The sequence below is a fragment of the Anguilla rostrata genome, chromosome 7 (assembly GCF_018555375.3).
Source record: "Anguilla rostrata isolate EN2019 chromosome 7, ASM1855537v3, whole genome shotgun sequence".
Lineage (NCBI taxonomy): Eukaryota > Metazoa > Chordata > Actinopteri > Anguilliformes > Anguillidae > Anguilla > Anguilla rostrata.
The window spans coordinates 52,961,029-52,977,879 of NC_057939.1; the positions used below are offsets into that span (position 1 = coordinate 52,961,029).

The 16,851-nt window shown below is 44.8% G+C and overlaps 2 protein-coding genes across 2 annotated transcripts; one reads left to right on the forward strand and one right to left on the reverse strand.

Moving 5' to 3' along the window:
* Positions 1-237: 237 nt before the first annotated feature.
* Positions 238-13,470, reverse strand: trappc11 (trafficking protein particle complex subunit 11). The gene is made up of 30 exons (XM_064345145.1): positions 13,187-13,470; positions 12,204-12,419; positions 11,946-12,115; positions 11,577-11,647; positions 11,105-11,219; positions 10,536-10,635; positions 10,294-10,367; positions 10,019-10,115; positions 9,645-9,778; positions 9,050-9,197; positions 8,608-8,701; positions 7,922-8,007; positions 7,343-7,418; positions 7,153-7,207; positions 6,793-6,938; positions 6,460-6,521; positions 6,208-6,340; positions 5,846-5,976; positions 5,380-5,520; positions 4,990-5,177; positions 4,690-4,838; positions 4,114-4,235; positions 3,888-4,007; positions 3,714-3,779; positions 3,233-3,389; positions 2,863-2,974; positions 2,591-2,682; positions 2,258-2,391; positions 627-794; positions 238-435 (listed from the first exon to the last, which is right to left on the reverse strand). The coding sequence occupies exons 2-30, from the start codon at positions 12,405-12,407 to the stop codon at positions 391-393; spliced, it is 3,390 nt and encodes a 1,129-aa protein (XP_064201215.1). The 5' UTR covers positions 12,408-12,419; positions 13,187-13,470; the 3' UTR covers positions 238-390.
* Positions 13,471-13,578: 108 nt separating this feature from the next.
* Positions 13,579-16,820, forward strand: rwdd (RWD domain containing 4). The gene is made up of 7 exons (XM_064345144.1): positions 13,579-13,771; positions 14,372-14,452; positions 14,582-14,691; positions 14,823-14,973; positions 15,180-15,288; positions 15,479-15,536; positions 16,230-16,820. The coding sequence occupies exons 1-7, from the start codon at positions 13,748-13,750 to the stop codon at positions 16,255-16,257; spliced, it is 561 nt and encodes a 186-aa protein (XP_064201214.1). The 5' UTR covers positions 13,579-13,747; the 3' UTR covers positions 16,258-16,820.
* The last annotated feature ends 31 nt before the right edge of the window (positions 16,821-16,851 follow it).

Below are 16,851 nucleotides of genomic sequence, written 5' to 3' on the forward strand. Positions count from 1 at the left end.
AACCTTAGTTTTTCTGCTACCCCAGCTTGGGTGGATTTTTTCCACAAAGGCAGAAGTGCTATAAAAAAGTGCATAATGCTTCCCTCATAAATATGCTTTGCACTAATGCAAATAATTTATGCATAAGAATGAAATCATAAACATGGCCAGAAATTTTCTTAATTTGTGTCAACGATGTTGGACTTTGGCAATATAGAGCAATTATGTAGTCTTTTAATAAAACACAATCACAAAATATGATTGAAAAGGAATTTAATTCACAATACATCACATCTGAATCATTTAATTTCAAGATTTTTTGAAAAATGAACAGTTAATGTGTGTTTCTGTACGATGTTGCGGCAAAAGTTGTTAATTTGGATACTTCAGGCCTTTATTTTTCTAAAATGTCTAAGCAGCAGCGATGAACGCCTCATCAACTTGTCGACCTTGTGGCTGAAAAACAAGAGAAGAAGAAAAATCGATCAGTCTATAAAACTACCATACACCACACATGCAACCGCAGTTCTCTTCATCCTCATCCTCATCAAAAAGATGCTAATAGCAAAGACGCTAATAGCGCTAGCATCCGGCGCTCACAGCGCTAACAGCCGGTCTCTCGTGGCGCTTTCTTTTCGCAGACGCACCTTGACGAAGATGCGGGAGGGCAGGCAGCGGCGCAGCAGCTGGCTGCTAACCCCGGGGAAGCGCAGCAGGCTGATGTTGAGCGACGGCAGGCTCTGGTATCCCGCCATCAGCGGGTAGAAGTTGTACAGCATCTCCTGCTCGCCGCCCGGCAGGATCCGCAAGCGCACCTGCGGGAGCGGACACGACAACACACATGGCAACAGACCGGTGAGCCGCGGGAGCACACGCTAACACGTCAACAGACACGCTAACAGACCGTTTAGCCGCAGTAGCACATGCTAACAGACATGCTAATAGACCGGTGAGCCGCAGGAGCACATGCTAACAGACATGCTAACAGACCGGTGAGCCGCACACGCCTGAGGAACATTAACACGGCGCACAGGGAGATGTGGCTATAAGTGCTAATCGTTATCATAGTTCATAACCACTCTGCTCATTCATAACCTTAAGCTAGTGGCATCAGAAGCGCACTCTGACACCCTGACATTACATCTATCTATGAAAAATATGAAAGACTAATGACAGTTCTGTAAGACATATTACAACACATTTCTTCAGCATGCAGCAGACACTTGTGGGAGATAAGATCCCTTGAGTTCCAGTTTCTTTCTGAGGAGTCGTGAATTCCAACTTTGTGAAATTAAGAGGAAGCCGTTCCAAAGATTTTAAAATAATTTATTATGGATCCACAATAAACAAGCTGAGCGGAATCTTAGACATGGATCCCCCCTCTCTGCCGAAGTGCTGTAAAACCCGTCCCCCCCCTGAATTTCACAGTTTTATACATTCAAGGATAAGGGCGTGTTCTATTGCCGTTCTGGCCGAAAGTGCATACGCAGATGGCTAGTTACTTTTGACCTAATTTAAGAGTCAGCTATAGTGCGTCATAAGGCCATTGTTTAAGAGACAGCAACTGATAATCATGCCGTGTTTACATAACAATCTGTCACATGCACAACAATCTTGGGGTGCGCTGACACTCCACATTCCACAACGCTTGCTTTGCATAACAAAGAATCTCTTATTAAAACAGATGATTGGATCAATAACTAAATATATTTAAATGGAATCAGGTGTTTAAATCAATACACATTCCTTAGCACATATTATATTTGTACTTTCGATAACCGCAAGAGGTGTTGTGATGTGTCTTCAGGCGTCAGTAAGTTAGCACACAATTTGTATTTTATTTTGCCTCTTGACTAGCTGTTTTTGTCAGGTCTTATCTAACAGGCAAAAGAACATTACCCACCAGTGACGTATGCCCTTGAGTGAGGAGAGATTCTCAGGCCAGGCCTGACACTTGATCAGAATAAAATGCCTGGCCTAAAAAATGCTATATAAAAGAATATATTAGATCAAGTGGTCAAGTCACTCTTATCCAGAATGACTAGACCAGAATGACCTGTGTTAATATATCAATAACTTAACGTTGTAAAATACGGTGTTCTGCATTAAACAGAAACGTCAAGGCATCATATGTGGCTAATAAATGACAATGCTTTATGTGGCAGTTAATGTGTACGTGTAAAAGGTTCTGAGGACGATGGAGAGTGAAGTAAGAAAGAGAGCAAGAGAGAGAGAGATACAAAGAGAGAGGGGGAGAGAGAGAGTGAGAGAGACCTACCTGTTTGAGTCCAGAGAACATGAAGGCATCACTGGGCTCCACTGACATCTCAACATCCTGGACCAGGCTAGTGCGGTTCTGAATGTGGTACTTCACAGGCAGGGACTCCCGCACTCGACCAAATGACGGCAGTTCTGCAGAAACACAGCATAGACACAATGACCACTCAGCTCAACAGAAACACAGCATAGACACAATGACCACTCAGCTCAACAGAAACACAGCATAGACACAATGACCACTCAGCTCAACAGGAGCACAGCATAGACACAATGACCACTCAGCTCAACAGGAGGACAGCTCAGCCACCGAATGACAGCAGCATGCACTTACCAGCGTGCACGTATAAGGGAATGGTCTCGACAAGAACGTGCGGGAGGTTCACCACCGTGTGAACGACAGGAACATCCTCGTTAGCAGACTTCCTGAAACACAAAACAACACAAATATCCCAGACATTAAACAAATGTGCATTACCCAAATCCACAGCATGTAGGTGTGCAGTGGTCGTTTACTGTATTTCCACAGATTCCACAGCTCATTTAAGACCTGCGAACGGCTCCAAAATACAACCCGTGCAGGGCCTAAAAAAACGTCCCACTGACCTCTTCCAGGAGATGACGTACTGTCCCGACGCCACGCTGCTCGTCCCGTTCAGGATGGGGGGGCAGCGGAGACAGAAGCACTCGCTGGCGCACTCGCCCGTCTCCAGGACCACTGCGGGGGGGACACGAAACGCGGGACACGGGACACTGAGGACCAGGGCCGTGCTCAAAATACCAATGCACCATATACATGGTATATTTACAAGATGCATGGTATATATACACATGGTATCATGACTGCTGGGATACATTATATTGTGACCCCCATTTTGGGATATGCATTGTAACGTGACCAAGCGAAGTGATGGCAGCTCTGCCTGTGTGCTGGGACGCAGGTGTACCCCAGACGTTCGAGGGGCGAGGAACGTACCCTCCTCCACCTGGGACTGGGGCTGGTCGACGGCGGCCATGGTGGAGGCCAGCTGCAGCTGGCTGGTGACCAGGTGGACGGGCCAGGGGGACGCGCTCAGGATGTCCGTCATCAGCAGGAAGGGGATGTCCACGTACACCCGGTCCAGGTGCTCGAACTGCGCGACACGCAAAAACACGGAGGAGTTAGGGCAAACTCACCTTTCACTCTGTGGCGACGCCCCCTTTACATCCAAACAGCTCATCTTAAAAAAACGCATTCTTAGTGCGGTCAGTTTGGGATCACGCACAACCCCACGTCTGACCAAACTACATCTCCAACCTGACATTTAAAGGAAGTTTCATGAGGACAGCAGTTGAAGCCACAACTGTTAAAGCAGACCATTTCTGAAACCAACACCGGCATTAATTCAACAGCGGCATTAATTCTTGCTCATGGTTTGAATGGGCTAATCACAATCTTCTTGTCTCTTCAAACTCACTTTTGTGGACACAAACTTCTCAGCAACTTCAAAAGGGATGACCGTTTCAATGGTAACCGTTTCATCCTGCGGGGAGGGAAGAAGAAAAAAAAAAAGAAAGCAAACATTTCAAAATTTCATAAAAGTGCAGAGCGATGAACACATGATGAACCAAACTGGCAGTTCCGTGCTTACTTTGTGACACTTGCAGAGGATTTCCTTGTTCTCCACGGTGGTGGTCACAGCGTAAGAAACGTGGAACAGGAAGATTCGGGATCCGGTGGAGACACAGCGGATGTAGAGCGGCTTTTCCACCTGCGATGCGCAGAAACGGTGTTAAGTGACAGTGATGCATTGTGGGTAATGACTGACACCCCCCCCCGGTGGTGACGCTGTGGGTAAGGGGTATCTGCGGCTTTACCTTCTGCCCCGGCTGCAGGTCTCCCACGGAGATGTCGGGCAAGAGAGCGGGGTGGGAGTCGCCCGTCATTTCGGAGCTGCTCAGCGTCACGTGGGTCGTCTGCGTCAGGTTAGCATCCTGACCTGTAAGATAGGGGGGACCCGGTGAACATTTCTCTGACAAAAACTTGGTAAACAGCCATCGAGGTCTTCAGGTGAACCCGCAGGCTACATATGGTAGAGAAAGTGAAAGAGTTCAAGCTGACTAGGACTTGGGCCAGGCTATATCTGGGTAAAACCTGAGTTATATTGGGGTTAATGTAGCGGTAAACCCCCCCCCCCCCCCCCCAGGCCCCATTCTTCTCAATGTGGGTGGAGCCTTAGGATCACATAGTTTTACAAGAAAGCAGGAGCTGATTGGTGATAGTTTCCCTGATATTGTGATCCTGTGGCACTGATTGTTCATCAGCTATTACCTTATTAGCCATTAACGGCTTTGGAGACCCTTGGTTGGTTCAGTCTGAAACTGCATACTGTTCCTGAAGTGATAATCAGGGTTAGAAATGTAGCTTCTGCACTGTATCTGAGCCCCACTCACCTGGTTTCAGGCCGGCTGTGAGCTTGACGTCTTTGACCACGGCGTCCTCCTGGGACTGGATGGTGACCATCATGCAGTAAATCTCGTTGCTCAGAGCAGGGGGTTCGTGGTGGAGCTGCACAGACATCCTCGGGACACGAGAGATTACCCTGGAGGACAAACAATGGATCACAAGCCGTTTCTGATCAAACGTGTTAAACTGCAGGTTCTGGCTGCCGACTCTCTGGCTGTAGACCTTCCGTCTCACCCTGAGGACGGACAGGGGGCGGGAGGACAAAGGGGGCGGGAGGACGGACTCACATGGTGCTGGCCTGGATGGACACCGCGTCCCAGTCCACCTGCTGCTCGGGGAAACGGCCCCGCCTCCTGAAGGAGCGCGTGGCCTGCAAGGCCTCATGGGAAGAGGCCGCGTCGCCCCCTCCCCCACGCCAGTTGAGGAAGACGCAGCGCCCGCTTTCGTTGCCGAGCATGAGGTCCACCCCGGTGATCTGGCAGACACAGACAGACAGACACGGACATATTTAAACATCACAACACAGCTTGACGTCTATGCACACACTGTGGCTACAGGAAAACTTGTTTCTTAGCAACAGCCCACTGTGAGCTGACCTACATAAATCAAGCAGTGACCTTTGACTCTATTCATCCCAGGGTCACTTTGTCATATTTAAGCCGAAACGACACTCTTACCTCGACCTTCTTGCCCACGTCCTCTGTCTGGGCCACAAATCTGAAGGTGTATTTCCGAGTCTTGCCCGGGACCAGACACATGTTCTCCTGTGCTGAAGGCTCCAAACCGGGCCCCTCCACCACACAGTACTGGTTATACTCCTGCAGACAGACAGATAAGACAGACAGTCAGTCAGACAATCCAGTACAGAGCTGGGTTTGAATTGGTGGCTTATCCCTGTGGTTCACTGTTTGACTGAACTATAAACAAAGCTGGAGATTCAAATTGGGATTATTATTTTTAAAATAATTAAGGATTTAAACTTTCTAACGTTTTAATACAGTACTAGGACATTTAGGGGTTAACTGCTGCTTGCTTTCCCAAAGTGGTAGCTTGCTAAAAGGGGGCGTGGTTAAAAGCAGAGTGGGCCGGACGCAGAGATGCCCCGCCCCCTTGCTCAGGTCCTGCTGTCCTGAAAAGCCCTACCTGGTTGCTGAGGCTGACGCACAGCTTGGAGAAGCGGACGGGGTGGGGGCAGTCCGCTCGCAGGTACACGTGCAGCTCCACAGGGTTATCCAGGTGGAAACTGGGGCTCAGGAACTTGGCTTTGCACTGAACTGATGGGGAAAGTAGAACACCAATCAACGTACCAAAACGGTAGTGGATGCAGCTCGTTTCAGGGCAACTGTGCCTGTTTCAGGGCAGCTGTGCCCGTTTCAGGCTACTGGTGCCTGTTACACGGCTGCTGGTACCCGTTTCAGGGCTGATGGTGCCCGTTTTAGGGGTACTGGTGCCCGTTACACGGCTGCCTCCCTGCCTCCCTTACCCTCCCTGCCGCTGGTACTCACTGAAGGGCACGTAGTGCTGCACCTCGATGGTGAAGACGTTGCTGCCGGCCAGCGCCACGCGGTCGCCCCACAGGCTGTGTGCCGCCTTCACCGCCGCGGCGTCGCAGTCCGGCTCCGCCTCCGGAACCTCGTTCTGCAAACGCAACCATGCTAACGTGCTAACGTGCTCCGGGTAAAATCCCGCCCCATGACACCTGGCCCCACTCTCGTAAGCGTTTGAGGCTCATTTCCGGCCCGGTTAGGAGAACTTACCATCAGCACTTTTATCAGGTTTTTCTCGATTCTGGATTTATGGTCATCTCGCAGAGTGGAAGCTGAATTTAAAAATGAGGGAGAGAAGTTTAAAACAAAGGGCTTACGCACACCGACACTATCCCAGGGTACAATGCGTGAAAGAGCACTTCAATCTGCCTTCCCAGAAATCGCGGAACATTTCCATCACACGTGATGATGTCATTTCATTACTATCAGCAGCATGGGTCTACAGCCAGATTCGCTGTCTGTAAAGCTTTTACTGACAGTACTACCCAAAAACAAGAACATACGCTGCTAAAAAAAATAACTGATTAAATCAGGCGGGACTACCTCTGCCGATCAGCTCCATGGCGTAGGTGATGTAGTCCTTCACCTGGGCCATCAGGTAGGAGCACTTGAGTGCGGTGGTTAGGATGGAGGTGAGCAGCGTCCACCATCGCTCTGTACGGTAGTCGCACATCACGTAGTCCAGCAGTCTGCAGAACACACGGTATTGGTTATGTGTTATATGTAGTACAGCAGGAATACACACTGGACAGGTCACCAACCCATCACAGGGCCCACACACCATTCACTCACACACTCATACCTACAGGCAATTTAGACTGTCCAGTTGGCCTTCTACATGTATTTCTAACATGGGACCATCTTTCTTTGAGGCGACAGTGCTATCCACTCAGAAAGACTTACTTTAAAGCTTTGGTGTAGTCCTTTGCGTGGTAGTACTCCTCCCCCATCTGAACCACTGCAGAGAGAAGGGAGAGTGTGCGTGTTACTCACACACCCGAGCGTGAGGCAGCGATCGATGGGCTAGGGACACAGCGATCACGGAGCTACAGACACAGACTACAGACACACTCCGCCTGGCGCACACACTCACTCAGGTGGCTCTTCATGCGCGGGCACTTGTACTTCTTGAACTGGGCCACGGCGTTACTGAGCAGGGCGATGATCGTCTGATCACAGAGCGCACCGAGAACTCCCCTGAGAAACTGAGCACATGAGAACTGAGCACCGGAACTGACATGGAAACGGCACATCAGGAATGAGCACCATGAGGAAACTGAGCACCATGAGGAAACTGCGCTACAAAGCTCAGGTCATAAGAAAACTCTTTGTGCCAAATTAACAGCATACAACAGACATATTAGCGCTCACGGGAGCCAAAATTGCGTTACCAGTCCTGACAAGAAAAAAAATGTTGAATATTTGGCCGTGGCACCTGGTTGTGTCTCTCGGTCGTAAACATTCCGTGGACCACGGATTTGACCGAGCCATCCTCCACAGCCTATGTTTAAGCCAACCGAACAGATGTACCAAATAATATTTAAAGGCATAGCACTGTGTTATCAAAATGACTCTTTGGCCCTTTAACCGAGTTTCTCCAGACAGGGGTTCAGACGTTTCTGTGAGAGGTTAAGAGCGTGCGGCGCAGATGCGTTTGGGTCGGCATGGAAACACTGACCGAGTGCGGGACCTCCCTCTCCTTCGCCTGCAGGGCCAGGATCCCATTCTTCTCCTTCTCTGGGTCCGGTGGGTCTATGCCTCCATATAAAAAAAAAATATTTTTTTTACTTATTTTCATACCTTACACAATGCTGAGTGGCATGTTGCCACAGTTTAAAACACTTCAAATCTATAACCTAGCATTTTCTTTGGTCATTGCCTTTTACGTTTCCTTGACATGGACATAGACAGGATTATTTTGGTTTTTACAGAATGCAGTGTTATTGTGTTGAGAGCACAAGACGGCTTATTTAGAGGCAGAGCTCATTCTTCCACAGCACTTTAGTACCTGGTGTAAAGGTAATAATTCAAATGGAGTTTTATGACCGGCCTACTTTTAACTTCAAAACCAAATTTTGCAATATACTGACACCTACTGGCCATATTAAAAAGGGAGTTCAGATAGTTGTGCAAACTAACAAATTAAACATTAAACAAATTCAGTATGCTTATAGAACCAGTTTTTTCCTTAATACGCGACAATAACACTACAATAAATGGTTACCGTCAAACGCCAAACGTTGAGAAATTTTAAGGATATTTACTGCAGAGATTAAGCATCACTCCCACAGATCACATGGTGTGCTGTCCCTGTCCAAACGCACAGCTAAACCTTCCTGTGAAGAGGCAGATACTCACTCTGGTGTCCCTGTCTCCAGGCTCTCTGGCCGTAGAAATCCAGAGCTCCAGTGGGAGTGTCCAGGGGGTCGGGGTTTGGGTATCCCACGCTCGTCTGCGAAGATGACAGCCAATGACAGCCATAGAGTTCATCACCGGACAAATGTCAAGGGACTGAGAAGAGCCTATTCACTTGTGAAGAGACCTCTTGTGATGCCCGTACAGGCTATTAAAATGATCACCAAAGAGCAATTCAAATGTATGTACGAAGACAATTTAACAGTTAAAACTGTGCATATACAAATCCCTTCCAAAGTAGGCGGAATGCAGTGCTATGTTGATCACGCAGGGTGAACGAACACTGTTCCTGTGCAAATTCATGCAGGTTTACTCAGACTGAAACTGCTCTTTTTTTTGTCCTTTAGCATCAGGTGTGTGTGCTGGTTGCCGTGGTGACTCTTACCTCGTGCCCACACAGGTGGGCAGCCTGCTGCTTCCTCTCCTGGGCGTAGTAAGCACCCTGCTGGTAGTAGAAGCCAGGGTTCTGGGTCTGTATGGCCGTTAAGCCCAGCTTGATGGCCTCGTCAAACAGGTCTCCAAAGGACTGAAACCTGGAAGACATGAGCAGACCATAAGGGTCTGGCACAGGGTCTACAAAGGGCTGAGGGGGCAGAACATCTTAAAACATTAGATTTGTAATGAGCTGCTTTAACCCTTTAAAGAGTAGGTTTTTGGAATGTATTTTTTTTCTTCTAAATTCTAAGTCAGTGTTCTAGAACTCTTTCAGTTACCAGTAGTGACTGTTATTATCAGCAATAGAATGTTCAGTTAGGAACATTCCAATCACATATTTGTGATCTTAAACCTTAAAGGGTTAAAAATAAAGCTTAACAGATTAATCCTTAGTTTATTAATCTGGCCAGCACGGCACAAATGTATTAAGTGTACCAGGTACATTACTGCAATCCCTCCTGTTTGTTTGGGAGAGAACACAGACAGGCACGCCGTCTCCTCTGAAAGGTCCCGGGACATTCTGGCCCGATGCAGAGCGCTCTTACTGTTTGGACATCCAGGCCGTGTGCTCGAAGGCCAGCTCCGCGCTGCCGATCTTCTTCTTGCACAGGTCGATGTGCTTCCGGAACTGAGCGATGGCGTCCAGGGGCGTGTTGTGTTGGAAACACAGCCGGCAAATCTGAGAGACAGGAAGAAATTCACTGTTAACTTGGTTTCCCTCATATTACATTTTGTGGACAGATATGAAACTATCCAGTGCGACAAATATGCAATAATAGAGGAAATCAGGAAGCAGGCAAATATTGTTTCACGGCACTGTATCCTTCTTTATTACAAACCATTAAAAGTGCAGTTCCTGTAAAAGAACGTGCATGCGGTGAATATTTCCCCTGCGCGTAAGACAGGGCATGCACTGCACCTTGTAGTTGATGAACCCAGCCATGGTCTTGATCTCCAGCATGTTGGTCTCATGGGCCCTCAGCTCATGCACAAGGTTGTAGGCGGTCCTGTAGTATCTGCATCACACATAACATAACATATGCATCAGAGCGGTCTCTTAGAGGCCTGGTGACAATTCTGTTAAGTCACGGACAGCATTTAAAACTAATTAATTACAAAATATAAAAAGTGTGATGTATGTTTTCTGTTTGAGTTATAATTATAGAGAAATAAATCCATTGATTAGACCCTCACTTTAGGGCATTCTGGGTGTCCTGTTTTAATTCACTGAAGAACGCGATCTTGAACTGGTGCCTTACAAACAGCAACTGGAAAAATAACAAAACCACAGTTAGAATTAGGAAATAAATACAATGAGCAATACGGTGTATGTGTAATGATATGAAATATCACCTGGAAAAACAAGAGATGAATAACAGACTGAAAATGTCAGCTTACTTTAGAAGTAAAACCATGGTAACTGAAGTGCTGCCTACCTGGTGTGTAGTTTTGTTGAGGAACTCTTTGTGCGATTTCACCCTCCGTATTTCAGTGTAGTAGTAGGTCTGTGCGTGTTCGTAGAACGCGTTCTCCAGCCTTAAATAAAGGACAGACATACAGGAGAGTCACTACGAGTATTCAACAGGAGCCACATTTCCACCGTCAGGCCTGCCTGACTGAGCCAAAAGCCAGGGTGAGTTTGTGCCTAAAGCCTCTTACCAAAGACTCAGGCTGACATTCAATCAACATTTATCCTCAAGTCTGACTAATAATTTAAAAGCAGGATATTTTATTCACATAAGCAGCTTGGCAAGCTGAGCAACTGATAAAACTAACTCAACAAGTAAGTGAGAAAGTCAAACTTAAGGACAAACACTGACTGAATTTGTATTCCTGGAAGTAATTACTTTTCTGGAATACAAATTGAAATCACTCTGATTAAGAGCGTCTGCCACGTGATTTTAATGTAACTGTGATGTATTTGTACAAGCTGTTGCCCCCTCTTCTTTGTTCACTCCCCCCCCCCCCAAAAGAAACCCTCCTTGTTGGGGGCAGAAATCCCTACCTGATGATGTAGCCGACGAGGTGGTCGGTGTGGGGGAGGACGAAGAGGGATTTCCCCGAGAGGTCACAGGCGTTGCACAGGGCAGCAGCCCGCTCAGAGGCAACGATGTCCTCTCCTGGGGACAGACACACGGGGAGGGAGCAGTCAGGACACAGGAACAAGAGAAACACGAACAGACAAAACTGGCTAGAGAGACAATACCTCACCAACTGGAAGTGAGGGCTTTGATATTAGCTTGTGGCAAAATTACTACACCCTCTATTCACTGTAAATAGCCTACAGTCCAACACAGCACATTTGAGGTTTAGCGTTAACTAAGCATCACTGTACACACAATAGTCCTGGTACAAAATCGGTCGTGACTGTCAACTCTGCATCTGTTCAGCTGACCTGCGTACTTCGGAGACTTTACAACCGCTGAAAATAAGCACACAAAAACACGCCTAGGCAAACAAAAACATACGCAAATTACCTGGAGGAAGAGGTGTCTTTTTCTGTATTAAAACTACTGCAACTTTTGTGTTTCTTCCTTGTAAGCTCGTCCTGGTAGTAAAAGAAATAACATGACTGTAATACAATAATTAAATGGAATCTGTAAATGCCATTTATGATTTTAAAAAGATATTAATAAATTCCTAAAAAACAAAGAACATAAAAACCATTCTGGCCTTGTTGCTGCAAGCCACTGTTTCCTATCCAAGAGAGCATAAAATACTCACATTATTTAAAAAAGGGAAATAGTTAAGTTATTGAGAGTGGGTCCTTATTCAAAATATTATTGGTATTTACAATGTGTGAGATAAAGTGTGCATCACACTGTCATAACAGTTCGGGAAGTTACCTGACGATTTCCACCTTGGTGGCGCACTCCGACTGCTTCTCCTTCCACTGCGGCTCGTCCCAGTCCAACTCGTAGAACAGAACCACCAGAGCCGGCACCAGGTTCAGGTGTTTGTTCATCCATCCCGTCTTAAGGATCCCTTTGGGGATATACCACTCGTAGGACGTTCTCTGGAAGAGCAACACCAGAACAGTCCATGACACATTGAGGCGAGGGTATTTTAAGGATGTAGGCAGCGTTCTCTCTTCTTCTTCATACCTTAGTCCTGCATTTTGGGTATTCGTGGTCTCCAGGGAGCACCTTGAACGAAATGGGCACCCTGTCCGCCCTCCTGTTGGCGCAGAAAGCGTCCCAGATCGCCCTGTGGATAGCGTTGTACACCACGTCTAGCCCGGTGAGAGCCACAAAGGCCATCGGCCGGCAGCACAGCTCCGGGGGCAGGTCCCACTGCGTTGGGCCCATTTTCTTTCAGTACTGCAGGTGAAAATGATCGTTAAATCGGTATCATGTCATACGTCACAAAGATTTTTTTTAAACTACCGGATATACAATGGATAGTGAGTGACAGCATTGGTACTTAATTGGTGGTGAAAATAAATATGCACGAGATGGGCTTGCTTGCCATTTTAAGGAAGGCAGTTGCAATCGGGCGCAGCGAGTTAAAGGGTAATTACATCGTTCAAATTTGAGGATTGTTTGCTATAAAACTACCATATTAAGCGAAAGGTATTCTCTGAACGGGCCAGCTAGCAACATCTGTCTTGGGTATCTCAACATCGTTTTGTACGTACGTCGTTCACCCCGAAACTGCAGATAGCTGGTCACACAAACTAGTCTCGATGTCCTAATATGAGATTATGCAGAAATTAACTGAGTGACAAGGCCTTTTATGACCTGCTGTTTAGCTGGTCTGCGTTATCTTAAACACTTAATGCATAACTAGCTAAACGGTGACAACACCTAGCTAACTATACATTAAGTGTTTTTTGTTTCTTTGCGTTTATTTCAGACAAAGTAACCCACCTATTTAATGAAAATAAACACAAAACACAAAAATGCACAGCTAACTAGACACTGACAACACCTAAGTAGCAAGCTATCAAACTACGAATCCATAGTTAGCTAGCGTTAGCTAGCCAATTCGTTAGCTAACAACAAATGCCAATTGCAATACTAAAACGAACTGCATCACAAGTGTTCGTGTTAAAAGCATAAACGCTAAAAAAAAACGTAGTACTCACTTGTATTTGTTTACACTTCACATCGATGGGGTTGCGGCAGTAGAATTCAGCTAACGTTATTTGGATCGGAACAGACGCACAAAAAGAAAAGCGATATGAGCCAACCCCTTGAAGGAGTACAGTGAGATTGGCAGTATGGAGAACGAATCCGGCTGGTGCAGGGACATCATCGGACAGGGAAGTAGTTTCAAATGTTTGCAAATCAATTAAATGTAGAGAAACTGTGTACATAACATCATGCCAGATGCCAGCATTTTATTACCTCTTTCAATATAAGGGGAACTCATATTTATGAGAACGGTAACGTCGACTTCAATCATTGAAACTGTTGATATGTAATTTTATTGTAATGTTTTTAACCAGACGCATGGAGTCATATGACCAGGCAGCCCAGCCCCGCCCAGCTTGGGTCAGGGTGTAGAGGTCAAAGTTTACGAAACGTGTGAAGTGATGTAGTCACGGCTCTTGCAACTTTTTCAACAGCAATGTTACTTTAACTGACTTTATCTCAGACATTTTAACATATCGTTTGTTGGCTTGCATGCTAAGACTAAGGAAATCATGACTGCCAACGAAGATCAAGAGGTAATTTGGCAAGCTTAACTGTTTGCTTAAACTACAGCTAGCTATAAGCTAAAGCTAGCTAGTGCTAACAGGTTTCATGTATTAACCCCAGTAGCTGAGTTAGTGGAAAGATTGCTAGAACTAGCTAGCTAACGTTAGCTAGTTTACCAATTCAGACATTAGCACCTTGGAAAATTGGCATTGCTAGCCAGCCTTAGTTAGCTCAAATTACTTAATGGCATATCCCTGTGACAATATCACTGCTTTACTCTAAGTTAACTCTAAAGTCTAATTCATCATTATCATGATCATCATCATCATCATTAACGTTACGTGTCCAAGCTATCGATAGATCCACTCTGATCCCGCAGATTCAGTGTTTTTTTTTTATATGTTTTTAATTGGTTATCTAACATACAGTTAGTCTGTCAAGTAACGTTAACGTTTGCTGAATGTCAGAGTCGGCGTGATACCTGGTTAATATTTACGTAACTTTTATGTGTTGGTAATATTGATTTCTATAATCGATCACACCGAGCTGCATCCACAACTGTTTTGTTCTGTACTGTCCAGCCAATGTGACTGACCTTACTTCACAACGCTTTCTGTGTCGTCGCATAGATGGAGTTGGAAGCACTAAGATCAATTTATGAAGGAGATGACTGTTTCAAGGAGCTAAGTCCAGTGTCTTTTCAGTATAGGGTGAGTTATAAAAACTAGAAATTAAATGATAAATTTACTGTTACATTATAATGATGACCTAGACCGAAGCAACCTTTCAGTTTGTTGTTCCCGTGAGTAGGATTCTCTGTGCTTTGTTTGCTATTCCAGATAGGAGATCATGAAGACCCAAAAGCATTTTTATTAGAAGTTTCATGGCCAGACACATATCCTGAAACTGCACCTCAAATATCTCTAGATGCCTTCTTCAACAATAGAATGTAAGCATGATGCATGACATTATATTACACAGTAGTTTCAAGGGTTATTATGATTGAAATGTAATACGATTTCTAGCTGGCTTACCTGTTGCCCTGTGCAGACACTCTCGTCACACACTTTGTACTTTCAGATGTCCAGAGGTAAAGCAAGCCATGATGGCCAAACTGGAGGAGCAGGCTGAGGCCAACCTTGGAACTGCCATGATGTACACGCTCTTTGAGTGGGCAAAAGAGAACCAGGAGTCCTTAATGGAGGACCACCAGCCAGTGCCCTCTGCAGTGGTCAGTATTTTAAAACCGCTTTCCAGTCGATTCGTGTTTGTTAGTTGCTCTAGGTTAATGTGTGTACGGCTCACTGTGCTGTTTAGATTTTTGATGCATGAAATATGTTAAAATATTGAAATTGTGTCTATTAGTATATATTTTAAATAAATACTCATGTTAGGATATGTCTGTTGTTTTTGTACTGTCTAACGACGGGTACTCAGATGCAGCCATCCAACAGTGAAATTACAAACTTTACCTCTACAAGCAAGAAAAAGGAAAAGAAAGAACAGTTGACCAAATCTCAGAAGAGGAAGATGACTGGAAGAACAGGCCAGAACATAATATTTATATATTTCTAATTTGATAAATATGCACTCAGTTAGTTTTTAAAGAGACTTGCATGGTTTAAGTGATGTGTATTTTTATTTGATAAGAAATTGATTATTGTTTTTTTATGTGATCCTATTGAAGGTTTGTTCTGTGAAATAAATTTTGATTCTCACTTTAATCTGACCAACAGATAACAGGGGTGAACTTCCCAGAGGTTGGAATTGGGTTGATGTTGTCAAGGTAAAGCAGTTAAAGGGGGGTTTATATTAATCTGTTCACTGAATGCAATCTGAATGCAGTTAAATACAGCACGACTGTCTTTCTCCCATGAAATGGATAAAAGTCCACGTAGATGGGTTCTAGTACATGGGGATGACATTTAAGCCAATGGATTGTGTAATGTGAAGTCATTCATAATTATTTTCCGCACGTAATAATGTATGAACTGTTTGTTTGTCTCTGTCTGTGATGTGTGTCTGTTCAACCTCCATTGATCGTCAACGTTTGTGACTTTGCTCCACGTAGCATGTAAGTTCTCTTTTGCGTTTTTATGTGCATCTCCTTAATTGTATTATTTTTCTCTGCAAATAAACTTGGATATATTGATTCAGCTGATGAGGAATGCAACTACCATTTGATGATTATTTTGTTGCTTTTATTGAAAAAGGATGTAACAGTAGAATTAAGTATGAAATTATTAAAAGTACTGCACTTAAAAATACATATATGCATATATCATGTGATAGCAATGTGAGTATTAGTAAGTCAAAGTTTCAGTAGTGAAGAATGTGTTAACTGGAGTAAGTAGCAGTAGTCCTAGTATTTGATGTTCTAATTTAGACACTTGTGTTATTGCGTAGCTGACTACTTGTAGTTTTTTCTCCCCATTTTAAAAATGGTGCCTCTGATGCATATCTTTGTCTTGCCTTTCCTTAGCTTAGCAAAACTGGTGGCAAAGACGATGACTAGAGGACTGCAGAACCAGTGTGGAGTTCAGTGTGCAATGATATTTTTTCACCTCAGTCTGTTCTCTCCATGCTGCTCCATCGATGACTTTGAGTTGACCCGAGTCGTGACTGCAGATACATCCAGATAATTGTTTTTTTTATTTTCATTATTATTATTGTTGTTGTTATTATTATTATTGTTGTATCAGAACATGGTTTCTGATGGGCACTGAAGCTACTTCCCTTCATGAGCTCGCCGTATATTTATTTCTACATGTGTTTGGGTTGAATTGTTGTGATGGCAGTGGGTTGTGTAGCACCGTGATTTCAAGTGTGTATTTCAGCATGTAACGATACAAGCCTCTGTAGAAAGAGTCAATATTTGTGCAGTTTACACTCTGAGAAAAAGAAATGTGGTCAATGAAACAACATGGTTTGTGACTGATCAAATTCATTGTGTTACCTAAAAAGCATTCTTGACGATGTCAATATTGTTTAGTGAATGAAAACTCTTTTAATTTTGAGACCTGGCTGTTTTCCCCCAAGAAACTTTGACACATTTTTTAAAATAAAAGATTATCTGTATTGTCCTTTTTTATTCTGTTCAACACTGTGC